General features: G+C 50.0%; 2 protein-coding genes across 2 annotated transcripts in view; one reads left to right on the forward strand and one right to left on the reverse strand.

Annotated features, from left to right (window-relative positions):
* Positions 1-361: 361 nt before the first annotated feature.
* R3HCC1 (R3H domain and coiled-coil containing 1) lies at positions 362-8,054 on the forward strand. The gene is made up of 8 exons (XM_031608050.2): positions 362-449; positions 795-930; positions 1,582-1,719; positions 2,440-3,565; positions 3,938-4,110; positions 5,186-5,256; positions 6,020-6,115; positions 7,838-8,054. The coding sequence occupies exons 2-8, from the start codon at positions 836-838 to the stop codon at positions 7,984-7,986; spliced, it is 1,848 nt and encodes a 615-aa protein (XP_031463910.2). The 5' UTR covers positions 362-449; positions 795-835; the 3' UTR covers positions 7,987-8,054.
* Positions 8,055-8,831: 777 nt separating this feature from the next.
* Positions 8,832-27,061, reverse strand: part of LOXL2 (lysyl oxidase like 2) — a 34,924-nt gene continuing 16,694 nt past the window's right edge. The window contains exons 4-14 of the mRNA XM_031608038.2: positions 26,340-26,551; positions 22,034-22,256; positions 20,246-20,429; positions 17,662-17,813; positions 17,355-17,522; positions 14,980-15,145; positions 14,104-14,347; positions 11,989-12,104; positions 11,504-11,640; positions 10,765-10,876; positions 8,832-10,019 (exon numbers count right to left, since the gene is read on the reverse strand). Of these exons, the coding sequence (XP_031463898.2) occupies positions 9,940-10,019; positions 10,765-10,876; positions 11,504-11,640; positions 11,989-12,104; positions 14,104-14,347; positions 14,980-15,145; positions 17,355-17,522; positions 17,662-17,813; positions 20,246-20,429; positions 22,034-22,256; positions 26,340-26,551 (1,794 nt within the window). The 3' untranslated portion in view covers positions 8,832-9,939. The remainder of the gene's footprint in view (positions 10,020-10,764; positions 10,877-11,503; positions 11,641-11,988; positions 12,105-14,103; positions 14,348-14,979; positions 15,146-17,354; positions 17,523-17,661; positions 17,814-20,245; positions 20,430-22,033; positions 22,257-26,339; positions 26,552-27,061) is intronic.

The raw sequence follows: 27,061 nt of genomic DNA on the forward strand, positions 1-27,061 counted from the left end.
AAACCTGCGGGGCTGCCTGCTTTGGTTCGTTCGGCCCCAAACTCAGGCTCTGGGGTTTTTCCCTTGAGAAATACGAAAAGATGCCCATAAACCCCCAGAGAGAGGAAACGTGCGCGATGGGGGAAATCAGCGCGACTCATTGGCTGCCGCGGCAACATCGCCGCCGTTCGCTTGGATCCTATCGCAAATTCGCTCATGCTATGGGGGGGCGGAGGGGGAAAGAAGGAAAGGACCCCCCCCCCCGGGCGGTGCAACCCCTCCCCCCGCCCACGTGCACGGCTGCGCGTCCCCGCGGTTTCCGCACACGTGGCCGCCGCTTCCTGCGGGGCGAAGGGGAGGACGAGGGGGGGGTTGGGGGGAAGGGGGGGGCGGTGCCCGACGGAAGGGGCCGGGACGGGTGCTGGCGCTGCGGAGGGGGCGGCTGCGGGGAGAGATCGGAGGGGCCGGAGGTATTTGGGGGGTGACAGGTTATAGGGGTGCTCATAACCTCGCCTCACCCCATAGGGGTGTCAGGGGGGTGGGGTGCAGCAGCAGGCTTGCACGCCGTGCTGGGTGCGCGGAGGGAAGGGTTGGGGTGCGCAGGGTGCTGGGGGTGCGCAGGGAGCAGAGCGGGGTGCAGCAGCACGTGGTGCTGGGGGTGCGGGGCGAAGGGTTGGGGTGCAGCGGTTTGCACGTGGCGTGGAGGCGCAGCGGGGTTTGCAGAGGCCTCGGATGCACGGGGTTGGGGGTTTGCAGGGGTGCGGGTTTGCAGGGGGTGCGTGCAGCCGTCCTCAATGTCCCTGTCCCACTCCCAGGCCCCCCCCCGCCCCCCGGTGCCACCCTGGCGCTGCGCCCTATGGACGGCGTTTTTCTCTCTCCCAACGAAGATGAGTTCGTGGGGAGGATCGCGGAGGAGCTGGAGCAATTCATGCTGCAGGGGCAGCACCACAGGTAGGGGCGTCAAAATGTCAGGGCTCTGTTCTGCGTCGGCCCCACGGCGCTGCTGGGAGCACTGGTAGCTTTTGCAGCCTGGCTGTGGAGTTGGGCGCCGTGCTCCCATCCTTCCTGGCCGTGTGTTTGCTGCATCGTTTTGCTCTGTCCAAACTTTGAGTTAGATCTCATTCCTGATGTCTGACAGCCCTGAAATGGCCCAAAATGGGGGGGGGGGGGGTCAGCTGGGATGGGGTTGCTTTGTTCAGAGATCCCATCAGCTGCCAGTGACCTTCAGCGTTTGTTTGATTGCTTCTTTTGAATGTTTGCCAGAGGTGGCACCAAGGCAGCTGTGAAATGGAATAAACCATAACAGAAAACCCACCTGAGTGCCGTGCATCCAGCACAGGGTTGGTTCAACCATTCATATTTTAGCTGCTGGCTTCTGCGGTGCATTCAGGCTGGAAGAAGAAGTTGCAGCTTCATGGGATGAGGGCAGAGATGAGAGTCCTGGTTCTGGACAGAACACGTCTGGATGGAGCCTTTGGGCTCCTTAATGCCAGGAAGGCTTTAAGGCACAGATCTAAAGCCCAACACCTGGAGTGACTTGGGGAATAAGAGCCAATAAATACTTGCTGCATTCTTCTCCCTTTCCTTCCTCTGCCTTCCCAGGGTGCTCCTGTTCCCCCCCCTGTCCAGCCGCCTCCGCTACTTGATCCACAGGACTGTGGAGAACGTGGATTTGCTGAGCAGCTTTTCGGTTGGGGAAGGATGGAGGAGGAGGACGGTCATCTGCCACTCAGCCGTGAGGTTTGTGATGGTTTGTGGGGCTCTGGGGTTGTTATTCCACCTCTGAAGCATGGCCTCTGTTATTCATAGCATTAAGGGAGCAGGGAGCATAGAGTGGCTGAAGTTGGAAGGGACTTCAAGGATCATGAAGCTCCAACCCCCCACTGCAGGCAGGGCCACCAACCTCCACATTTAATATCAGCCCAGGGCTCCATCCAGCCTGGCCTTGAACACCTCCAGGGATGGACGGGGCATCCACAGCCTCTCTGGGCAGCTGTTCCAGCACCTCACCACTCTCATAGCAAAGAACTTGTTAGAGTTAAGAATAGCAGTGCTTACTGCCCTAAGGAGCTCTATAAATGATGGGATGCAGCATCACTAATGATGGAAAAAAAGCATTTCCGTGTAACCTTATACTTTTGTGTCAGGACAGAGGTGAGCTGAGGGAATAATTGTGTCCTTTGGTTGGTAAGTTGCTATGCTGGGTATCTGCTATTCCTTATTCTGAATGGGTCAGGTTGGAATGTTAATGTATCACAGAGTAGGCTGTACTCTGTCTCCTGTCCTAACAGGAGAACACAGAAGATCCCAGCAGAATTCAGGCATGAACCCGTGTTGACCTATTAAACATAATGAAAAACAAAGCCTCAGTGCTTTGGCCAACACACAGCTCCTGCATTTCCCCCTGTTCTGCACACGTTGTGCTTCTCCTGCTCACACCTCGCTGTTTTCTGCCCCCAGGATTCCCAGTGAGACCAGTGAGCAAAACCCAGCTGCCTCCGCACCGCGGCCGCCCCGACCCACGCAGCCGTGGGGCCGTGGATCACGGGGGGCCCGGCTGAGGCACGGCGGGGATGGGCATGGGGACACATCCCGAGCCTGTGTGGGGTCAGGCAGGATCAAGAGGCCGCCCCGGAGGAAGCCTGATAAAGCCCTGTATGTCCCCAAGGCGATGCGTAAGAAGGCGGAATGGGGGGAACAGGAGGTGGGCGCCGATGGGGCGCGAGAAGGGGAGATCTGCCCCAAAGCTGCACTCGAGGGGGAGGCTGAAGGCAGCCCTGAACCCAACGCAGCCATCGGTGGTGTCTGTTTGGTGCTTGATGAGCAGCACGAGGCTGGAGAGGAGTCAGGAAGAAGCAACGATGGCACAAATGGCGACCGTCCTCCACGCTGCACTGATGGCCCCTTCTTAGAGAGCAGCCAAGGTTCCTCTGGGCAGCACAGTCAGGATAAGGACTGTTCAGATTCCCTCTCTTCCACACCCAATGAAAACCCAGCTGAGCCAGAAGAGCAGAACAAGAGCTGTGACAACGCCGTTGGACCAGAAGGCAGCAAGACTCCGTGCCAAGACCAAAAGAGCCACAATAATGATGTTCCGGGGTCCAGCAAGAGCTCCCACCTATTGGGGGAGCGCTGCTCTGATGCCACGTTGGTGCTGGAAAACCAAGAGAGGAGCTGTGCCATGAGCCTGGAGAGCAGTGGGAGCGTCTCACTGCAAGGTGAGGATGTGGTAAACCCAGTGCTGGAGCTGGGCGAGGGTCCCTCTGGACCAGAAAGTGAAGATCGGGAGAACTGCAGCGATGCCCAAAAAGAGCCCACCCAACACCAGACCCCATTGGAAGCACGTGGTGAGGCCATGCTTGTGTCTGAGCCCATTGGTGGTGCTGGCCCATTGGGTCCTAGTGAGCAGGAGGAGCACGGGGTGGATGTGCCCGTGGTCAAGGATGAGACCAGGGAGCCCATGGGCTTGGCTGATGCTTTACAGCATGAGCTGCGGTTGTCCAAAGGGAACAAAGAGGAGAACGTGGCCACCCAGAGCCGGGAGCTCGCCTTCGAGGATGACTGCACTGCAGAGCTCCTGCAGGAGGTAATGCATGCCATGGGGCACTGCCTTTGTGTTACTTTGGGGTTAAGAGGGTGTTCAGGGGTTGTCCCCAAAGGGAGACATCGGTGTCGGGCTCTGTAGTTGTCTGCTCAGCCTCTTGGACCCTCCGTGGGTTGGTGGGACCCTGCAGGATGGCTGTTGGCCATGAAGTCCCATCTGATGGGTGCCCAGCGTGAGCTCTCAGTCCGTTACCTGCAGCGTGTTGTCTGTATTTGGGTGTTGCATTGGGTCAGGATGCTCAGCACTGGGAGCACTTGATAGGAACATTGCCCTGGTGGTTCCACCACCATCTTCTTGGTCTGTGAGTCTTTGCTGTGATGATAACTCTTTTTTTTTTTTCTGTACTGTTCCCAGATTGTGGGTCATCTCACCGTGAAGGACATCAGCATCGAGAGGATCACGCTGGATTATTCCAGCTATGGTGACACGCAGGTCCACGAGGGGGATTTTGGGCACATAACCGAAATCTACGACTTCTCCCCATCACTGAAAACGGAGCACCTGATGGAAGTGTTCTCAGATTTCCAGTGAGTGCCTTTTGGAGGGGCATGAAGCAAGCAGTATTCAGAGCTGAGTGCACAACAGGGTGTGATGATGCTGTGCTGGATTTTACCCTCATCTCTGTGCTCTTACTCCTTATGCTCTGTGCTTTGAAGGATGTTTTCCTGCAGTTTGTGACTGGAAGCGTTCTTTGAGGCTCTGTCAAGCACAATGCTGCCTACCTGCAGGGTTATTTGTGCTGTTCTGGCTTCATTGGGAGCTTCTACCTGCTCCATAGGAGCCTCTTAGCTCTCAGGTCCCAGTGCCTGTGTTGGAATTGACACTTACATAAATGCTTGCAAAAAGAAAATAAAGGGCCCAATCCTGCTGCATGAGATAAGATGTATTATGTAAACATAGGGAGCTGGAGGGGTGACACTGGGTTAGCAGTGGGATCAGAGCAAGGTTCTGATCAGTGGGCTCATACAGCTCTCCATGGGGGCTGGATTCATTGGGAGTGCTCATCCCTGTGCTGAAAAGCATTGTTTGCATTCTAAATGAGCTGCTGTCTGCTATCAGCGTTTCCTCTTAGATGTTTTCCCTTCCCTTTGCTGCGAGAGTGGAACTGAGCTGCAAATTGACAGATCTAATTTGAGCGCTCGATCATGGTTTTTATTTCCCCTGCTGCAGGGAAAATCTTTGATCTCCTCACTCCCAGCTCGCATTTTCCACTGACACTTTACTAAATAGATTTCTGCTTTGGTCTCTTCATTCAGAGCTTTGCAAACCACTCTGCAAACGAGTTCTGCTTTTCATTGCAAGTGGCTGAGCGCTCGGGTAGTGCTTATAGGGCACTGTGTGCATGGCACTATTGCAGGACAGCCCATGAAATAGAGGCTGCTTGTTGGCCAAGAGCTTCTTTAGGGGAAAAAGAGTCCTTGGGGGAGTCACAGACTGTGACTGGGTTTAGTTCTGATCCTTTCCCCTCTTTGTGAAATGGGAGCAGTGCTCAGATGGCAACACCAAATTCTTGGAAACTCAACATGGCTGTGGATTTTACATGTGTGGCTTTTTCTTCCTGTTAACCAATACTCTTCTATTGTTTTTTTTTTTTCATTGTAGTGAGAGTGGCTTCAAAATCCAATGGGTGGACGACACGCACGCCCTGGGGATCTTCTCCAGCCAGTCTGCAGGTGGGGAGCTGTGGGGCTCCTGGGCACAAGTTCTGCTTCCCCACACTTTGCTTCTTTGCACATCAAACTTGAGTATCTGTAAGGCGTGTAGTGTGGTAGCTCTGCTTTGCAAGATGAACAGGTTTTTTTAATTGGCTTGGGTAATTATCACTGTTGCATAGTGAGCTGTGCATTGCAGGAAATGGTTTTGTTGTTTCACTTTTTATTGTGGAGTGGCTTGAGTTTGGGAGGACCTGTAAAGGCCATCTGGTCTGACTCCCCTGCAATGAACAGGAGCATCTACAAGTGCTCAGAGCCCCATCCAGCCTGACCTTGGGTGTCCCCAGGGACAGGGCATCCACCATCCCTCTGGGCAACCCATGGCAGTGCTTTATAGAATAGATCATTAAGGTCACAAATGACTTCTAAGATCATTAAGTCAGCTGTCAGCTCCTCCCCACCGTGCCCATAGAATCGTTAAGGTTGGAAAAGACTTCCACCATCCTCAAGTCCAACCACCAACCCATCACCATTCACAGCCTGAACACTCACACTCTGTTCTTGGGATTTGTTCCTAATTATCAGAGTGGTCTTTAGAATTTATGTTTCCTTAGAGCTCTTCCTGCCCAAGGAATGGGCGATGTAAGGTGGAGGTGAGCCCTGAGATGAGTTGGCCTTCAGCAGCTCATGGGTTGTGCAGCACTGTGGTAGCATGGGCTGGGTTGTGTGTGATGAAAGCTACCACCATTCCCCTCCTGCTGACTTTGTCCTCTGTTCTTTGAAGCATCTCAAGCCCTGGGGCGGCGTTACCCTTCACTGAAGATCCGACCACTGATCCATGCAACAAAGCAGTCTAAAATTAAGGCACTTCAGCGACCAAGTAAGATGAAAAAAATATATATATCTATCTTAATTACTATTTTTTTTTAGTTGCCTGTTCTGTGTCCTGGGTGGTCAGTCTCACAGTGACACTGTAAATGGGGAACTACTTACTGGATAGCAGTATTCTTTATTGGCTATGGCAGGGCAGTATTTGCACCCAACCTGTTACATTACATCTTCCTATGCCACTAATGCTGCTTGTTGCTCTGACAGCCAAAATAGCTGCAAATGGGGGCACAGGTGAATGGGAATATGTCAAACATTTGCCCCAAAAGCTCTGCCCTACTCTGCACAATTAAAGACAAACCCCAGAGCAGTTATTTTGTGGTTGGCATAATTTTATTCAGTATCAGGTGAAGAGGAAATGGTTAAGCTTAGCCATTAACATTGGTTTATTTAGTTGATTGCCTTTTAAAATCATACTGTAATCAGGTATACTTGCCACAGTAAAGAAATGCCATGAATCTTGTAGCAGAGAGACTGATGAAGGGACAGCTGTAGTCACTGCATTGAAACAGATGTCAGTATGAATGATTCAAAGGGACACTGTCACAGGTAGAAGTTCCTGAGCTCGATTAAATGTGAAAGAAGTGGTTTGCTTTCACACTTCTCACCTGTTCTCATTCAAATTCTCCATATGTACCCTGCTGGCAGGAGTGGGAATCAGGTTATCAGCTCCATCCACATACAAACCTTGCACTCACTTCAAGTGCCATTTATTTCCAAATGCAGGTTTGGATCTCAATTAGCTGACAGTGTCTCTTTCTTTTCTTTTTTTTTTTTTTAATTATTAACAGCTTTTTAAAGAAAGATTGGCAGTTCCATTGTCCAAGCTGTGATGCTCTGAGCCTGCCCCTTTTCCCTTAAGCTGCTGCTAGGCTGCCTTTAGGAATAACATTTCTGAAAAAGCAAGCAAAAGCCCACTTGGCTAACTGGGTAATAAGTTGCAAACAGTTGCTGATAAATGATCAGATAGCAGCCAAATCCAGGTTAGTTTGGACTTGGTAAGGTTCTGGTGTATTGCTTTATTGAGGATGAAACTGTAGCAAGCCAGACGTGTGCTAGGAAGTGGAGCTCACTGCTCCCTCCTGGCCAGTTTTTTCCTAAAGCATCTGATAGATTTAATTGTTAAAACAAAAAACAAACAAACAAACAAAAAAAACAGGTATTTTTCCTTTGGTGCTTTTTGAGGATGGAGGCTGTTGGTTTTGGTGAGCTGGTACTGAGATGAAATCTCTCTCTGTGTGGCCCCGGGGGTTGGATTGTGCCCTTATTTTGTTCTCAGAGAAGGGACTGGAGCTGCAGTGTTCCTGAAAGCCAATTGTGCAGGGTTCCCTATCACAGAACCTTAAACATACATTAGGGTTGGAAATGACCTCTAAGATCAAGTCAAGCAACCCATCCTCATAGAATCATTGAGGTTGGAAGAGACCACTAAGACCATCAGCTCCAACCATCACAGACCACTAGAGGACCAGAGCTTCTTCATATCTAAATGTTGTCACTGTTGCACAAAAACTATTGTACAAAATCTGAAGGAAAGCCTTTCCCAAAGAACCAACAACTTGCTCTGTACGGGTGGGATGGTTTGCTCACAGTAATGCTCACCCCAAAGGATGACATATAGAAAATAGACACCTGCTCTTGTGTCCTGCACTTAAGCCATAAGACTGCTCCTGACTAACCTTCAGCTTCACCATTTTCACCCTTTTTCACCCAGAACTCCTTCACCTTGCCAAAGAGAGACCCCAGACTGACACGGTGGTGGCAAGAAGGTTGGTGACCCGAGCCCTGGGGCTGAAGCACCAGCAGCAGTGCAGCTCTGGCCCTGAAGGGCTCCTGCCAGAAGGTTTGGACCAGGAGGAGTGAACCATCTCCACTGAAAAAAAACCATGTGTAGATGAGCGTGGCTGTGATATTAAACTGCATGCAGAACAGTGAGTTGCCATGGGGACGTTCTCTTTGCTTTCTGAGTTGAGAAGAGAAAAAGTTGAATGAGATGTTGAGCTCCAGAGCCCTGCAGGTTGCTCTTTGTGCTGGAGAACACCGTGCCCTGCTCTGTTCCAAAGCATCTGTACTCTCTGCAGCACGTAAGGAAGCGTTACTTTGTGTTAAAGCCCACTAGGAATTGTTAGGAGTGCACCAGGGTGAGGGAAGGGCATCTCACTGGCCAACATCCAGGCGGAGCAGAGCATCTGTAGGAGTCAAAAACTCTGTTCAGTGTTTACTCTGTTGTCATGTTGTTGTTAAAATATCCCCCAGTAGTGACAGGCATTGAGGTTCAGGGTTTTTTCCTCACTTAAAAGAAGCCTGCCTGTGTTGTTCTGTTAGAAAGCAAAGTTATTTGTTCATTAGGAGAAGCAAACCAGAACTCAACAGTAGCTCAACTTGCACAGAGCCCAATGGCAAGGGATGCTCCAAGAGACACCTCGAGTTGCAGCAGCAGCAATAGAGCATCCCCCAGGCTCTGCTTTAGCTGCACTGTCCTGCATCTTGAGAACAAAATGGACTTTTTCCAACTTGAAGTAGGCTGAAAACCTCTCCTCTGTGTCAACATCTTGGATGTAAGAAATACTCCAATAGGCCTTAGCAAGAATTGTCGAGCCTCACAACATCCCTGTGAGGTAGGCTTGTGGGTTGATCCCTGTGGATTGAGATGGTTAATTGGCATTATTCCATTAGTTCTAGCTGCGTGTAGAAGCCTTCTGTACAAACACAGAGGGAGGAGGAAACTTCAGTACCAGGAATTGTGAACGAAGCCCTAAGCTGACGGGGAGTAGAAAATAAAAAGTAGGATTTAAAAAACATATATAATATATATATTTTTTTTTCTGGGTGAAACATTTTATTCAAGTAGCTGTGTTGGAAAATCTGTAGCAACGTGTGTCCTCAAACAAACAGAGGAGCACACTTAGCACCATTGTGAACTGACTAAGTGTAAAAAAAAAGAAATCCTCAGAGCCAACTTAGGCGGTCAGCTCATCCCCAACGATGCAAGCCACGAAGTTACCTCTGTAAGGTGCAGGGATACAATGCCTTAACTGAATTCATCCTTTAAAAGAGTGAATATCCAGCTTAGAAGGTGACGTGTAGATGGACGTAGGGGCTGCTGGGCGAATTGCTGACTGTGCAGTGGGAAGCATCAATCCTGTGGACTCATCACGGCTTCTGGGTGGTGCTGGAGCTCTGCTGCATGTGCAGGCAGAGTTCTGCATTTGCTGCTCCGTTGGTTCTGGGAGTTGGTTGTTGAATGCAAGAGTTTGGCTGCAGTATTAAATTATGCTTTAGACTGTTCTGCTCAGAAAGAACGCTTCGATGTTGTTTTTCTTTCCTGTGTTTCTTTGCTAAAATGGAGCAGTGGCAGCAGTGCTGAGGACAAGCATCATCACAAATGGAAGAGTATGCGTCAGTGGTGCTTCAGCTCAAGCTTAGAAGTACCAAAATTGGAAGAAAATGAATGGTAAAGACCCATTGAGGTTGTTGATACCCAACCAAAGGCAAACTGTGCTCACTGCAGCCCGGAGCTGTGTACACACACAAAGATGATCCTGCAAGATGGTGGGGGAAGGTTGGAGCCCAGTAGAGTTTGAAAGCCTGCTCCCAACACCCTCAGCAGCGGGGATGGGATTTACAAGAGGTGGTCCAAGCGTTTACACTGGGAAGGAAGGCAGCTTTAGAAAATAATTTACCTTGCTAATTTAGAGTTTGATTGCTTGCTTGATTTTTTTTTTTTTTTTTTTTTTGTCTTGGCGCAGTGGTTGGGGAAATCACCGCAGCGGGAAGCCTCGCTTCTTAAATAGTGGGATGGGAGGCAGTGCTGCTCTATCGGGTGGACACTTTGTTATTTGTGAGTCCGCTGAAGTGATCAAACTTCTGTTCCGTTTCGTCGCTGAAGGAGCCACCTGGTGAGCCCAGAGAACACAGGGGTCAGGCCAAGAGAAGAGGTCAACGTGTCGTGCAGTCGAGGCGCTGCACAACCAGAGCAAGGTGCTACAGCGTACGGGGCCTCAAAGCAGGCACTAGAAGAGCAGGGTAGTTCATGGCTAATTAATTTAAACATTAATTAAGCCTTGCCATAATTGGAACAGCCAAAGAGTCTTGGGTCTAATCGATGTGTTTGGGAGACTTGGCTACAACCTGTCCTGTTTTCTGCTGATCTTTATCAGGACTGGTAAATGGTCTCCTTGAGGATGAGGGTAAGGGGGGGGGTCTGTTTTGCTCTTAAATGGGGCCCTGTCCTCACTTCTTGCTAGTTTGGAGACAAAAGCTAAACGCATTTTTAAGTAAAAGTATTTTCAAGCTCAGCTGCAGAGCTCATCCAGCACTTCGGTGCTCTTTGTCCAACTGGAGCGGGTTTGGCTTTTCGAACTAGGTCATAAGCTGTAATGTGAGATGAGTATTTTCTTCAGAAAAGCAACAAACTAATAAAAAAAAAAAAACAGTAAAAACATTCCTTGAGGAACTTCAGCCAACCATGGAAACTGGCTTTGCCATGGGCTTTATTTGGAAGTTGACAGGCAGCTGCTGTTGGGTTACTTTCCATGTTAAAAAACGGTTCAGCCTAGCCTGCAACTTCATTCCATTTTCAAATGGATCTGATGGTTTTTAAGGCAAATTGGAGCCAGTTGGGCTCTGCTGTTCTCTCACCTGTGTGGCAGTTGTACATCCAGATCCGCTGCCCGTCGTACCGACTCCGGCATTTCATCACATTGTTGGAGTAATCAGATTCAGCCACTTCATAGTTGGGGTTGATGACGACCTGAGGAGTGATGGAGAAACATAGGATGGAGTTAATTGGAGGTGAATGGATGTGAGAGTCTGGGATCAGGCTGGGAGGGAATCGAGCTTTTTCATTGTGGTGTAATCATGGTTGGACCGGATGATCTTAATGGCCTTTTCCAACTTTAATGAGTCTGTGACTGGAACTCATGAGGAAAGCAGGCAGAGGCTCCTTAATTAAAACCAGATCAAGATCACACCTTTGCCCACGCACCAAAATATACCCTCAAACACCTCTCCATTTCACACCATAGCAGTGAAGACCAAAATAATGCCTCCTCCCTTCACTCCTCTGCAGCTCTGGGCTGTTTTTAGAACCAAAGAATTCCCCCCACCTCCTTCCCCTTGCACAAAGCAGGCACAGAACTCCTCCTGCAAACACCCCAAGAAAATAGCATTTCATCCATCCCCAAGCAAAGCAAGCATTGCTTACAAACAACCTCAGAGCTTTGTCCAAGAGAGCGCATTGCATCCCATGTCACCCATCTGTGTCACTGGCATTAGCTGCACATGGACTATGGAGGACTACCCAACGTTGGCTGCACGTGGGTTACTTAAGACTGACATTCCTGACATCCTACTGAATAAAAAACCTCTTTCCCCATACCTGGAAGAGGTAATCTCCTGGTGGGACGTCGGTGATGTCGATCCATTGGCAGTCGATGTCGTGTCGGTACACATCCCAGCAGCCAACAGTGATCCCTTGTTCGCCAAAATTGGCACATTCGTACTGTTTTTGCACATCTGAGGGAGTTGAAAGCACAGTGTTGGGTTCTCAGGCTGTGTCAGGGGAAGGGCGGGTTGTTCTCTAGCTCCCGTGGGCAGCAATGAGAGCTACAGGCACATGGTTTTGGATGAGACAGTTCAATGCTGCTTTATGTCTTGTATTGCAATGGAGGCACCAGTAACACATGGGAGGAGCTGCCACCTCTCCTGTGTCATCACCCAGAGGCAAGTTTGGGGATTTCTTGCTTAATGGGAACGAGAACATGCAGACTTTGTAAGTAAGAAAGAAGCTGAGGTCTGGCAGCCTCAACACACGGGCTCTGTGGGGTTTTTCTTATACCATAGAGAATAAGGGAACAGGCATACCTGCTTCACATTCGGTGTCTTCCAGACAGAAGCTGGCTTTGTGTCCTTCAGCTACCTTGGTTCCATTGAGGTTCAGTAGATCATAGTGGGTGAAGACCTCCATGCTGTGGTAATGCCTGCAAGACACAGAGAATTCATTAAGGAAAGCAGCTCTTTAATTAGTGCCCCTCAGGGGCTGCATAGAAACAGTGCAAAGTGCTCGGGAGCAAAAGGAGCAGAAGAAGAGAAACCACAGCCAGGAAACCTTCCCCTGGGCACCATCCTACGTGCTGGCTCCCAGCCCAGGGCTGGTTCACATATCAGGTGCTGAAGCTGCTTCCAGGTAAGAGCCTTCATAGGATCACACATTGTTTTGTAAGGGCAGCAGCAGCCAGGTTATCATTTCTAGTGCACTGTCATCACTACAACAAGAAGCATTTCAGTTGCTTTGTACCAACAGGCTGTAACCAGCACAGGGTGTGCTCAGACCATCAACCTATTTTCCATTTTTTCCCCCTCCTCAAAACGAATGACAGATGGAAGCATCTTCTCAGCACTCGCTTCATGGGGAGCTAAACAACACGACAGCTGGCATCACACGCCTTCCATCCCATAGCTTGACATGGGGAGGTGTTAGCATCAACTCAACCTGGGCTGCACTGCCAGCACAAATGCATCAGAGAGAGCACACAAGATGGGCTGTAGACCCATAATTAGCAAGATTAGGCCCACAGTTAGCAAAGTCAGACACCCTGCTAGTTTTGGGTGGTGCTGGTCTATTCCTTCCACTCGTTCTATGCCACAATGCTGGTTCAGCAAAGCATTGAACCTGCACTGAGGGCAATGGGAAGAACCAGGGTGCAACAAGGAGTCAAGGCTGGGAGCACGAGCGTGGCCATACTGATGGAACATGCTCCATATGATCCCAGCCTTGGGACAGGGAGAAAACCCACAGCACTTGTTGGGAACAGGAGGTCCTGAAACCCTGAGGCACACCATCACCCATCTGTGTGGCTCAGGAGTGAGGCAATGCCCACACAATTCAACGCCAACCCAAATTCAGCAGTGCTGAGCACAAGGCACAGCTCATCTCCTTCCCAGCTGTAAAAATAACTGTGGCTCAAAGCTTCCAGCCCATAGAATTGCAGCACACATTTCTGCAGAAAAAGGGGGCAAGGCTGGAAGGGGAAGAAATGTTTCCTCTAGAGATTAGGTTTCTTTTTACCTCCTTTCCTCTAAAACCAGCAAAACCCAAACCCACCACCTGCCAAAAGTCAATCCCCTCTCACTCCCTGCTATGGTCTTTCCCATTTTTGTTCTGCTCCCACATCAAAAGGCTCCTGAACAGAAGCTCCCAGTGATGGGGTGAGGCAACAGGGAGAGAAGGGACGTTTCCAAGCTGTTGACTTGCGAGCTGCCTCCTTTGGCAGCCTCTGATAGAAGTTTGAGGTCTCCAGTCTGACTCACTTTCTGAAATATGTCTGAATCACTCAAAGAGGTGTTTACTTTCTGCTGTTTACAGACTGGAAAGATTGAAGAGGAATTGAGTTCATCCTCCTCCGTATAAACAGAATCCAGTTTTGAGCACACAGATGGCTCTTGGCCTCTCCCCAATCTCACCTCACTTATGCAGTCTCCCAAATTGCTCTGAAAGTCTCCTTTCCTCACCCCACGATGTGCTCAGCTCCTTGCAGAACCCATATATTCCCCCTTCCAGGGCCAGAGCAGAAGCAGAGGTATTGCACCCATTTGGGTTTCCTCCTCCTGAAGCTGCCATCTCCTGTTTATTTTGGGCTCTCTGCTGCTGAGGTTTTAGCAACACACATCACAAAAGCAACCTGGCTGCCAGGTATGTGCCAACATGTGCCCCATCTGAAGCTCTGCAGCACTGCGACGCTGATGCAGCGCTGCCTCCATCCCACTTTGCTCGCTCACTGTTCGTGGAAGAGTGCAAAAGTGGAGAATTTGTTGCTAAAATCTTACAGCAGCGGCAGAACAAAAGCTGTGAGCTGAGTTTCTCAGCTCCCAAATTAGAGAAAAACCAACCCTGTCCCAAACCATCGCTGCAGAACCACAGCATCTGCTCAGTTCCCACTCCCCAAGGTCGGTTTGGTCAATGGACCCAGCAGCACTCACCGATGGCAGTCATGCCAGACCCAAGCGTGGCGCCCATTTTTGGGGCGGAAATCCGACTGCCCGTTATTGTGGATCTGGGAGGAGAAGCGCAGCAGGCGGCGGTACCCAGAGGTGACAGAGGTGTTGATGGCTGAGCTGGCCAAGCAGTTTTCCTCCTGTGCACACTGCAGCATGAACATGGGGCGGTCCTCCAGGTAGGCGGTCTGCTCCACCAGCTCGGCGTTGAGCACCAGGTCGGGGGCAGCTGGTGGGAGGGAGGTGGGAAATGAGCTGATGGGCTCCTAAAACACACCACAGTTTGCTAGAAGTGGGCCCAGCCCTTTCTTTGGTCAGCCCCATCCCGCTCTTGGGGCAGGTCCTTTTCTCCTGCGTATCCCAGGGCGAATACAACAATATGAACTGAAGCCCAGGTTAGGGTAGTAAGACACTGATATGGAGCTCAGAGATCTTGTGGATGTCCCATCCCTGGAGGTGCTCAAGATCAGGTTTGATGGGGCTCTGGGCAACTTGGTCTGGTGGGAGGCAACAATCCCATGCTGGGGGGTGGCACTGGATGGGCTTTAAGGACCCTTCCAACCCAACCATTCAACAATTCCATCATTTTTAAGGACCCTTCCATCCCAACCCATTCTATGCTTCTATGACCTTTAAGGACCCTTCCGTCCCAACCCAACCATTCTGTGATTCTATCATCTCCCAGGACCATTCCAACCCAACCCACTCAATGATTCTATCATCTCCCAGGACCATTCCAACCCAACCCACTCAATGATTCTATCATCTCCCAGGACCATTCCAACCCAACCCACTTTATGATTCTATCATCTTTAAGGTCCCTACCAACCCAACCCAACCTGTGATTTTATGACAACTCACTCTCTGAACAGGACACGCCAGCACCAAAGCGACCTCCTCCTCTAGGACAGGAGACGTCGGCTCCATCGTGACGACAGTGGGCCAGGGACATCTCCGTCCCTGAGCACTTGACCCCACTCATGACCACGCTGTCAGCACTGACGTCTCCATGCCAGTACCAGGTTTCCTGGGCAGAGGGATGGAAAGAGGCATTTACACTCCATTTCATGGGCTGCCGGGGGAATATTTGTGTATCCTTGTGGATAACTTGTGTTCTCCCTCCATGCACGAGCTTGCATCAGAGGCAGGTTTGTTCAGTGCCCTCTTTTAAGGGGTTAGGGTTCCTGATGGAGCTGCTGGTATGTCAGTGCAGAAGAACGGAGGCAGGATGCTGCTGATCAGCATCTCTCACCTTCTCAAAACCTGTAGCCCCAGTGAAACTGCAATGGCAAAGCTTGGGTGAAGGGAAGGAGAAGAAAGAAGAAAAAGAATTTTGATCCTTGCATTAGTGTCCAAACTGGAAATGTTTCTAGGAAAAGAGAACCCATCTGCACCATTGCTTCCATTGCAACAGGCTGTTTGTTAACCCTGTTAGCAACACTCCACACACAGGGCTGCCCTGTTCTACACAGTGTAGCTTTATGCTCGCCTTGCTGGTGCAGCCGGGATACGCATAAGAGCCTTTTCTGTTCTAAATACCAACAGTCTCAGCTAAAGGAAAAAATGTCTTGTTTCTCACTGGACTCTCAGGGCTGTGTCAACAGAGCTGGAAAGGCCAGCATTGAAGGGACGTGGCTATCTGCAGCTCTTGTGCTCTGCTTGGCAGCTGTGCAAGCAGTCAGCTGGAGGAACCAGCTTGCAGCAAAGCTCCAGTCTCCTCCCTCCTAAGGCATCAGACCCCAGATTCCCTCTCTGGCCATGAGCAACACTTAAAACCCGTGGCAATCTGCTTGCTCAGGAGCCTGGTATGTCCTCCTGGCATCCTGGCTTGGTCAGAAGCTCAGTGGTTTGGATACAGCACCAAAATGCTGGAGTGTGGCACAGCCTCTGCTCCCTGGGAGGAGATGCTCTGTGCTGCTTTTTGCTTTTGCACCCAAGTTCTGGATTTCTGGCAATTGCTTCGGGGGAAATAGTTTTCCTTCCATCTATGAAAGCCCTCTTGAATTTTATTTACTCAGTGGCAGCATGAGCCACATTTTCCCCAACGCTCCATTTTTAGGGGCCAATTTGCAAGAGAACAGCTCTGGCAGGGGACTGCTTTCCCAGAGAGAAGCCAGTTCCTTTGGGGAGCCATTGTGCCAACACCAGGAACTGCAATAAAGGTCCAACATAACCATAAAGGATCTACATTTCCTTGCAAAAGCTGCCTGCCCTTGTGATCCTTGAGGGGTGCATTGATTCAGGAGCACGTCTTGCACTAAGATTATTGGTCTGTGTCCTTTATTGGGGTGGGAAGCTTCTGTTCCCCTGCATGCAGCCCCATTTCTGTGGCTGCTCGCTTTCCTACAGCCAGCACAGCAGGCTCCTGCTTCTTGTGCCAAGGAGCTTTGCTGGGAAAGAACACTTCATTCTTCTGTGGTTGTCCCAAACTTGCTAGCTGGTGGCTTTTATCCCTTTTAAGTGCTGTTCTTGGTCATGCATGAGGAGGGAGGCTTAAGGGCATTTGTCATCAGAGAAGCAAAAGCCACCAACAACCCAGGGAGCTGCACCACGTGCTGCACTGAGAAGTAACTACAGGAGCAAAATCAAATTGTTTTCTTGTGATTTGACACCAGGAGAAAATTGGCTTCCAACTTCACTCAGCTCAAATCCCAGCCTGAGCCAGGGAGGAACAGGGATCAGGTTGGATATTAGGGAAAATTTCTTCTCTGAAAGAGTGGTCAGGCATTGGCACAGGCTGCCCAGGGAGGTAGTGAGGTCACCATCCCTGGAGGTGACCAAGAGCTGTGGAGATATGGCACTGAGGGACATGGCCAGTGGGGATGAGTTGGGGTTAGGCTTGGGGTCTTTACCATCCTTAATGATTCTGTGATTCTATTTGGGGACATGGTGGTGAGGGGTCAGTAATTGGACTTGGTGATTGTAGAGGTCTTTTCCAACCTTAATAATTCTATGGGCATGATGGGGGTGGGTTATAGTTGGTGATCTTAGAAATCTTCTCCAACCTTAATGATTCTATTTCGGGACATGGTGGTTATTGACATGGGTCAGTAATTGGACTTGGTTATCACAGAGGTCTTCTCCAACCTCCATGATTCTATGAGTGGACATGATGGGGATGGGTTGACATTTGGACTTGATGATCTTGAAGACCTTTAGAAGTCTTTCCCAACCATCATGATTCTACCCAACCTCACCTGTGCCACCACGAGAAATACACGCCTATGGGGACCCACCTGGAAGGCATGGCTGGCAAAACCCAGCCCCAGCTGCCTGCACACCACCATGGCTTCCACAGTGCTCCATCCCTGGCTGCAGACCGTGCCCCAACGCAGCGTGCCATTGCGTTCAGCCAACACCTCCACCCGACCCTCGTATGGGTTGCGACCACCAACCAGGCGCAGCTGTAGGGCAAAAAAAACCCCAAACCCTCCCATAAGTAAACATCACTGCAAACAGAGGTGACACAGCAGCTGGGCAAGGATCACGGGTCTGTTTTGAGGCTAAAAAGCTCAGGAATTTAAGCTCCTGGGCTTCTCTCACCTGGTTCTGGAAACCCATCGCGGGGACGTTGCATCTCACAGCAGCATCTTCCTCGTGGTTGCAGCCCTGTGACTCCATGTTGAACTTGCAGTCTGTGATGGATTTCTCAAATCCTGTACAGTCGATTTCATTTAGATGGATTGGACCCATGCCTTCGGGAGGGAAAGAAAATACAGTCATATCTTCTGCCCGTGCTACTGGGGAGTGGAGAACTATCCAGTAACCGTTTACTAATACTTTGCAGACCTCTAGCATTCAAAACATGGTGATCCTGACAAAAAATCCCAGCGATTTCTTGTAAAAATAAAAGAGCTGCAAGATTATCATTATTAATTTTACCATTTTACATTCTTTCCAGTAGTCTCCAGGAGCCACACGCTGCAGAAAAAGCCAAGTTTCCGTTGTTACATAATTTACAAACTTCAGCTGGAGCAATTCACAAATTATGACCTTTTGGCTGGATTTGTGTGACAAGAATCTGTTCTTGGTCAAAACCCGACATTTAAATGCAACATAGACACATTCGCTGGGACAGCAAAATGGAGCAGCATGGGGATGTGCAAGAGGTTGCTGGGACAAGCGACTGTGACCAGACTGGTAACAAGACAGGAAGGGAGCCATTGACTTTTGTTGCTGCAGAAAATGGTGCCAAGGCACTGGGGGCAGAAATTGGAAAGGAATAATTGGCTCCATCCTCGTTGTAAAGTGACAGTGCACAACTGTCACTTCCAAAGAGACCCTGAAAGGAGAGAAGGCGCATGAGAAGGTAATAATGCTATAGAGCTCCTGTGTCCTGATTCCAAACCGAGCCCAAATCTATTTGGAAAGAAGTTTTGGGGGGAATTAATCAGATTTTTTGACCACAAAACAAACAGGGTCTTTCCTGGAGCCTATGTAAACCAGTTCCCATAATTGCTGATGGACACACATGGAGAAGAAAGGAACATCTGTGTGTCAGTGATGGCCACCACCACCCAACAGCCAGAGGGAGCTGACCAACACCACACACATAAATCAGGGTCCAGCTCAAGGCACTGAAACGACACCCACTGCCCCAGTGGGTCACCCAGAGGTGACACCAGGTGCCCAAAAGAAGATGGTGGCAGCTCCACTGACTGCATCCCACCAGCACTGCCTCACCGTGAGCCACTTGGTGCTCACCTCTCTGCAGAGGAACACGCTGCCCTACTCCAAGCCTGCTCCTTTTAGCCTTCAAAGCAAAGGGCTGGCTCTGGAAGGCAGGAAAAGATAATTGGTTTGTTGGTGGGAGGTGGGATCCTTTGCTCAAAAACCTCTTTCTGTTGCCAGTTGGAGCCTTCCTAACATGGAAGCATGGCAGCCAGCACACCGGGGACTCAGATCCCTCACCCTGCTTAACGATGTGCCTGGTGAACCCCTCACCTCCACAGACTGCAGCACAAGGACTGGGAAAATGCAGCAACAACAACAACAACAAGAGCTCTCCAGCATATTTCTGCAGATGTGTGGCAGCGCATCTGGTTTTTTGTTGCTCTCATTAAAATCCAGTTAGTGGTCTGCAGCTGGAAACGGCAACACTGCCCTGCAAGCAGTTCTGTAGGAGGAATGGTGCTGACCAGAACTGGAGGAGATGCACCAAGAATGCAGCACGCATCCAGCCTCACATTCTACCCTGACAAAGTCATACCAAGGCAATGTCAAAGCCGGAGGGCAGGGCCACAGCTCTGCATTTCCCCCATGCCATTGCCTTTAGCAAAAGAATCGAATTAGGGCTGTATACCCAACCAACACATTCACCCACTGCTTGGGCTTTTACCCTGGGTTCTCCTAAGGACATTGCAATGGATAGCACTGAACCACACTTCACACCACTGAACCAACCACCTCGCTTTCAGAACAAGATCCCTTTTGTTTTAATTGGGATTGCTATTCACCAACTACACACCCGCTCCAATCAGCCCATCCCTGCGTGCTTCACCTTGCAATCCCAATGCATCATTGTTGGGTTTCTGTTTGTTTTGCAAATCCAACAGATAAGTCCAATTTTAAAGCTCTCCTTGTCTTGCACTTTCCTTTCTCCAAGCCATGCTGGTCTCAGAAATAACACCTGCTCACTGCGTTTCACTATGAAAGGTTGGGTTTGGAGTTATTATCTATAGGGTTTACATGAAGGCAATCAGCAGTTGGTTTGAGAGGGCAAACGTTAGGCTTGGAGTTGCCATTTACCAGAGTTTGGGATTTGAACCAACTCCCAGCTACAGGAAATCCAAACCCAAGCTGGCTCAGAGTCGTGCAAACAGCCCTCCTATTTTTAGCAGGCTAAATTAAGGTTCTGGACTTAAACTGGAGAGTGCCTGAGGTCGATGTCCAAGACCCACTTTTGCCAGGAGCCTTCTAGTAATGTGCATCTGGAGAACTTGTAAAGAGAAGTTGAGTGCAACAGATGCGATAACGAAGAAGTAATTACTGCAACAGCTGCTTGAGGGGAAGGTTAAACTCATCGGCACCAGAATTCTTTCAAGGAATCCTGAATGCCTCTCGAAGACACAGCCTCAGGAGGCTGATTAAGAGCAGAGAAGAAATTCTTGGCATCTCCTACCCTTACCTTGCCCCAGCCTTGCCCCTGTGATTGCCTCCTTGGCGCTGCCGAAGCCCAGCTCCCGGCACACCACGCTGGCAGACACCAGGTTCCAGTTGTCGTCGCACACCGTGCCCCACTCCCCATTCTTCAGCACTTCCACTCGGCCTTCGCCAGTGTTGGCTCCTCCTTTCAGCCTCACCAGAGGTTGCTGGAAGACATGGATGGAAGAGACACCTCAGTTCTTCTTGCGTGCGCAAAAGAACTCAAAAGCAGACCTTGAATATAAAGGAATTAAGCATCTCAGCTGAAGGTAAATTTTTGTATTACGAGATAAATCATAGAATCAGTAAGGTTGGAAAAAAAACACTGAGATCTTCAAGTCCAACCATCAACCCATCGCCCCTATGGCCATAGAATCATGGAATCATTAAGGTTGGAAAAGATCTCTAAAATCACCCACTCCAACCCCACTCCCACCATGCCCTCAGATTGATAGAATCTTTGAAGTTGGAAAAGACCACTAACATCAAGTCCAACCAGTTCTAACCATCAACCCATCACCACCACGAGATGAAGTGGTGGTCATCTCCCTAGGATGAAATTAGTTGCATTAATTAGTTAATTAGCCAGTTGTTTGCTGCTTTCCTACTAAGCAACCAGCCCTTTGCAAGTCTCATTTTTAGGATAACTCTTCGTTCTGAAAATGCTGGCAGCTTGGATCAGAGACACCTGAGAGCACGTTGCTGCAGCTTAGACTAGATGCCCTTGGGGATCTACCAGCCTTGATACCCTTCACAGATCAAGGACCCCCTTTCTGGGGTCAGTAGGAGCTTTGCAGCAATCTTGCAGTCCCTCCCAATGGGATGGAGGTGCTCCATCCCAGTGCCAAGCAGAGCAGCCCTCCATCTGCTGCACCCGAGAGACGTGGGGTGAGCTGTGGGAACACCAAGTGAAGTCTGCAGAGCCTGAGAGCATTGAAACCATCACTTTTAAAGCTGGAAGCATACACAGTTCTCCAGGCTTGGGGTCACGCAAAGGATATCCAAAGCCAACAGAAAGGCTTAAAGAATTACTTGGCAGCACGCATGGCTCAGAAGATTAGTAATGATTTACAAGACCTTTCACCCTCGAGACCTAAATCCTTATGGCTTCTACTAGAGTGGGATTTTAGGGTACTGTCTGGGGTCTTCTGAACACCAAGAAAAAACCCACTCCTACAGTCACAACAGCATAGGGCTGGGGAATGCAGGCTATCCTTGAGATCCACAACACAAAATACCAACCCAGTATTAAGGGCCTGCAGCTCTGCAATCACCCCCTAAAGGTGCACATACCTTACAGACAGAGGATTTCCTTCGGCATCTACCTAAAACATGTTTGTTATTCTTCCCCATTCAGTTGCCCCACTGACACCAAGAGCAGCCAAATCCATGCTTGTTTTCTAACAGCCTTTTGCATAGCTGAGGATTTTTATGCTATGCTCAGCCTTCTTTGCTAGACTAAACAAACACAGCTCTCCTGCAGGTTTTCCCTCCTTCTCAGGGCACTTCTTCGCAGAAAACACGAGTAGTGGAAATACAACCTCACTTCCATTGGATCTCTACAGGAGACAGAGCTCAGCAGCATTTAATTGACTGCAAAACAGCAAAGCCCAGCAGCAGTGGGCACTCATTCAATTGGCTGGAGCAGACAGAAACGTGACAAATTTATTTGCTTACTACTTGAGCTGCCCTTCCAAGCCTGGCACCACGTCCTTGCAAGGACGGCACAGTGCAGAGCTCTCCGGATTTCTCCTTCCTGCTCCCTGCTCACCTCTTGCCTGAAGGCTTTTCGGAAGCCACTGTGGCTGCTGGGGGCAAAGGCACGGCCGGGGACACAGCTGGCCACTGCGGGCATCCCGTTGTCACATGTTGCATTCTTCTCTGTGTCCACGTTGAGGTGGTTGCCCAGTTTGCAGCTGGAGATGTGCGCCTCGTTCCCTGTGCAGTCCATGGAGTAAGCCCAGTAATGCTGCTTCCTCCTGCTGGCAAACATTCTGAAAGAAACCAAAGGGGAGAGAAATATAAGAGCCAGAATCCAGAGGAGCTACGCTTGGGAAAAGAACGCCTTGTAATTGAATTGATGGAGCAGGGGTGGATGGAGCAGGGGTGGATGGAGCAGGGGTGGATGGCTGCTCCATTCACACTCACAGTGACCCTCTGTTATGTTGTCACTCAAGAATCCATAGGTCTATTAACTCAAAAGGCAGCATGCTATCATGTACCCCCAAAAAACCTCTCCCAGAATGAGCTGCTCCCCTTGCTGGCCATCCCCTATCAGCTGCAGAGTGCTACTGCTCTCCTGCTTCTCAGAGCTGCACTGTTAGCAACCGTGAGTCTGAAAGTAATATCTGAGAGTGAGAGAAATCTCCTCGCTTACATGTTTGCAGCAGAGGAGCTTGGCAGCAGTTCCTACTTCTTGCTCCCAAACTGGAGCTGCTCCAGGGACTGCTAAGGGGAAGGGGCATGTGTGATAAACGGGAAAAGAAAGCATCCCTGATTCATCCTAGCTGCAGTCAGACAACTGTATCAGGGCTGAAAGAGTCAGCAAAGTGTAAAAATGGATCAGGGCACCGGTGAAAGGGAAATGTGAGAAGCTGAAGGAAGCAGAGGTGCTGGGAGCCAACGCCTCGCTGGGATCTGACGTGGCTCTGCTGGATCCCTGTGCTGCTCCTTGCTCCAGGCTTAGCTGTGAACAAAGGCAGAGCACAGCGCAAGGAGAGACAAGAGCAGTGCTGACCAGTGAGTGGGACGGAGAGCTTGGCCAGGATCTGGTAAAGAAACCAAGGAGCATTTTTCTAGGTTGGTTGCCTGAAACCAAACTGGTGACTCGGCCATGTTGTCCCAGGTGATGCTCTTTGGTGGTTCCATGTGAACTACTTTGTGCCACTGTGGATCTTCTTCCTCTCATAAAGCCCTGCTGATGAGCCCAGCAGCTGTCCAGGCTCAGAGCCACCAGCAAATCCTGCCTGGAGCCCCAGTTCTCCAGGCTGGAGGTAGGGCCAGGTACAGGCAGGCTGGAGACAGAGAAGCAATTGCACCACATGATGGGGAGACCACAGAGCCCTGGGGCAGATATTAGGGCTATAGGCAGATGTTACACACTGGAGAACATCTGCAAGAGCCTCACACAGCGACTTTACTCCTCTGTTTCTGCTTCACCATTCTGTGCACTGGAAGTGAGAACCAGGAGGAGTGTTCTCACCGAGGAACCCCTCCCCACACACACATGCAGTGAGCTCTGAACTCTGAAGCAGACAAGAAACACAGCCTGTCTTAGAGCAGTAACTACGGGGATGCCTTAGAATAGCAAACAATGACCTCATCCTGGAAACTTTATGAGCCATGAACATCTGGTTGGTGTTAGCAGCCCCCGGTAAGCTGGGGAGAAAGAGCCAGAGAAGCCCCACCTCGCTTCCCCAGAATGGATATGTGAAAAAAAGCAGAATGCAGATGATCTGTACAGACAGAAACTCGGGGCATTCTTGCTATTTAGCACAGAAAGGGTGCAGCCCACCTCTCGCTGGCCTTGGTGCAAGCCAAGCACAACGCTGCTCAGATCAGAGGGGTGAGCGAGCAGTCGTGCTGAGTTCGGCCAATTCGAGGTCATGTTGGAACCCAAAGGACGTCAGAAGAGACGGATCTTCACTGTGTAAGCTTGAAAAAAAGCCACAGGTTAAGTCTGAGGGCTGTGGGAAGCATCACAGGGCACGGCTTTGTAAGAACGTGTCGGAGAGGACAAGGAGAGCAGAGAGCAAATCACACACGTGCTGGGAAAGTCACCCACGGCACACTGAATGGCAGATGGAGAGTTCTTCTTTGGGCCCTGACCTTCTCCTGGAACCCTTAGGACCCTGGCTTTGCTGGAGTGAATCCAAACCACGAGGATTTCTACTGCAAGCCCCACACAGGCGACCAGATATACAATGCAGACTGGTTAAACTGAGAGATGCTACTCAGGCAGACACTGAACAAAGAGTGCTGAGCTCTTCCCTCCACTCTTCTGGCCACCCATGGGCAAACCATTCACTCTTTAGGCCACCCATGGGCAAACCATCCACTCTTTTGGCCACCTCATCCACTCCTTGAATGCTCTTGGACAAAAGCTGCAGGAGAACATCAGGAAGGCATCGGGTTCATTCTCTGCCTTAGACATCTCCGCTCACAAACTCGCGCCGTCCCTGTCAGCAGGATGCATTTAATGCTGCTCAGAGCAGGGCTTGGAGGAGGAGTTAACAAACAGCTCTTATATAAAACCGCTTTGAAGCACGAACAAGAACGTGGAAACAACATTGAAGATTTGTTTCATTTCCGAACATAAATCACGCTGTCAACTGCAGAGCCCGAGTTGCATTCAGGAATAAAGCCCTGGCACGGTGACAACAATGAACTAACTTGTTTTCTTTCAAGCAAGACCCATCTGCACATCATTTCACCTCCCACCACAGCGCAGCCGCGGAGCTGAGGACCGGCGAGCTCAGCTCACCAATGAGGGTGGTTTGGGTCTTCGTTAAAGCAAAGCATAAGATGTTGGTTTGGTAGCAGTGGTGCACGAGCCTGGTGGTTAGCACTGCATATTCATAACTCCAGCTCCAGTGAATGGGATTTTCAGTGCTGCTGAAGAACTGCGCATCAGCTTTTCCATCTCTGCATGTGCTATTGCAAGAGACAGGACAATTACCACGCATCCTTTTATTTAGGGCAGATGGCTCCAGCTGCTGAAGTTAATGTTCTTGGAAATGCCATAACTGAGAAGCAAGAAAAATCTGCTTTGTTTTACTAGAAGTGTTCCGTCCTCCTGTTCTGGTGCAGGGAATGGGAATCTCAGGTCTGAATTTGCTGCACTGACTGGAGCAAACATTCCTATGGATAACAACTGCCTGCTAGCATTTATCAGCTCTCTGCTTGGCTCCCTGGGATGCCCAAAAGCAGAGCTCCACCTGCGTTATTCGCTTTATATTCTTTCTGCTGCTATATGGCTTTACACTCTCCCAACCCAAAGACCTCTTCTATTGATCACGGTCTTTCTAACAAAATGAATGAGACTTGGCCAGCCAGTTCCAGGGGGAGCTTTCAGAAATAGCAACGCAGAGGCCAAAAAGAACAGGAAAACCACAGCTCCTGCCTGGAGAGCTTCCCCCTCACCGGCTGACACTTTCCCACTCCTGGGTCACAAAGCAGAGGGAAAACTGAGACAGAATTGAGCTTAAACTATTTTGCATCTGCTCTGGGGTGTTATTCCTAGGGAACAGTGTAGGAAGAGCTATGTCTGTGATGAAAGATGGTGACAAAAAGCATTGACAACAACAACAAAAGACCAGAGCTCCCAGCTTTCAGGATGGAGAAACACAGCCTGAACTGCTCAGCCTGCGGCTCTCAAAGACACGATGTTCTTTCTCCCTGGGGATCACCATTTCCTCCCCTTGTTTTAAAGCAACCAAGAAATACAAAAAAAAATATGTATATATGAAACGGCACTGAAATCACAACTGCCCTAAATTGGAGAGCAGTTGCTTAATAGGGGTAAGCAAGTCATTGGAGGGGCAAGACCAGGACTGAGGAACATGGTCAGTATGGGCAATACAGCCAACAAAAGCCTGCTTTGTTCCAAGGTTCTCCCAATGGAGCCTTCAGCACCAGACTTGATCCTAAGCTTTTTGCAGAGAGATGGGAAGCGCTTAGTTTAGCTAATATTAGATAATGGGTCCACTGGGTTTTGCTCGTGTCCACCCAACCCCTGCACACAACACAGGACCTGAACCCATCACTAATGGGAGAACTGACTGCCCCATAGGTGCAAACAAAGGGATGTGGGCATTCAGGGATGTGGGCATTCAGTACATCTCCTGCTGCAGGAGCTACCAGTACTAACAGTGATGCTCTTGGTTGAGGAGCAAACCTTCCTCCCTGCCCACCCAAGGAAATACCTGATGTCTCAAGTATTTACACAGAAGGAAAACCCGATCTGAAGGAATGAAGCAGTCAGAGCTTACTCTACCCGGAGGTCTCAAATTTGACAATTTGGGCTTTCTGAACAAGGCCCCGAGTGCTCAAAGAAACACACAGAGCTCTGCTCTTACTTGTAGACCTTGGTGTTGTATTTCCTCTCGCTCGGAAACCCAAACATGCCGCAGACGACTCGGGAATTCTTCATGGTCCAGTGCTTGTCACAGATCTGCTTCCAGGTCCCTTCATCTTTCACCTCCACGTAACCCTCCGTGACGGGCACCCGCTTGCGATAGGTGGCAAGGATGGGCCGGATCCTGATGTCCTCCACCTGAATGTTCATGTTCTGCGAGGGGAAAAGAAAGAGGAATGATGCAGGCTGGCAAGGAAGCTGCTGGGGAAGGGGGGAACCTGTTGTGCTCGGAGCGATGAGGGCTGCGCAGAGGGAAGAGCTGTCTGGGGAAAGTCCAGAGATGTGGTGGCATCTTTGCTCCTGGAGGTGTTCAAGGAATATGAAGATGTGGCACTGAGGGATGGTGGTGTGGGCATGGTGGTTGGAACTGGGGATCTTAATGGTCTTTTCCAACCTTGATGGTTCTGCAGGTATGGTGGGTTGGGATTGGACTTCAGGATCTTGGAGGTCTTTTCCAACCTTAATGAGTCTATAATTCTATTCCAGGAAGCTCTGGCACAGGTTGCTCAGAGAAATGGTGGATGCCCCATCCCTGCAGACACCCAAGGTCAGGCTGACGGGGCTGTGAGCACCTCACTGAGCTGTGGGTGTCCCTGTTCATTGTAGGGGGTTTGGACCTCTAAGGGTCCCTTCCAATTCAATCGATTCAATGACAACAGTGAA

The sequence above is a fragment of the Phasianus colchicus genome, chromosome 27 (genome assembly GCF_987193195.1).
Source record: "Phasianus colchicus chromosome 27, bPhaCol1.hap1.1, whole genome shotgun sequence".
NCBI classification, from domain to species: domain Eukaryota; kingdom Metazoa; phylum Chordata; class Aves; order Galliformes; family Phasianidae; genus Phasianus; species Phasianus colchicus.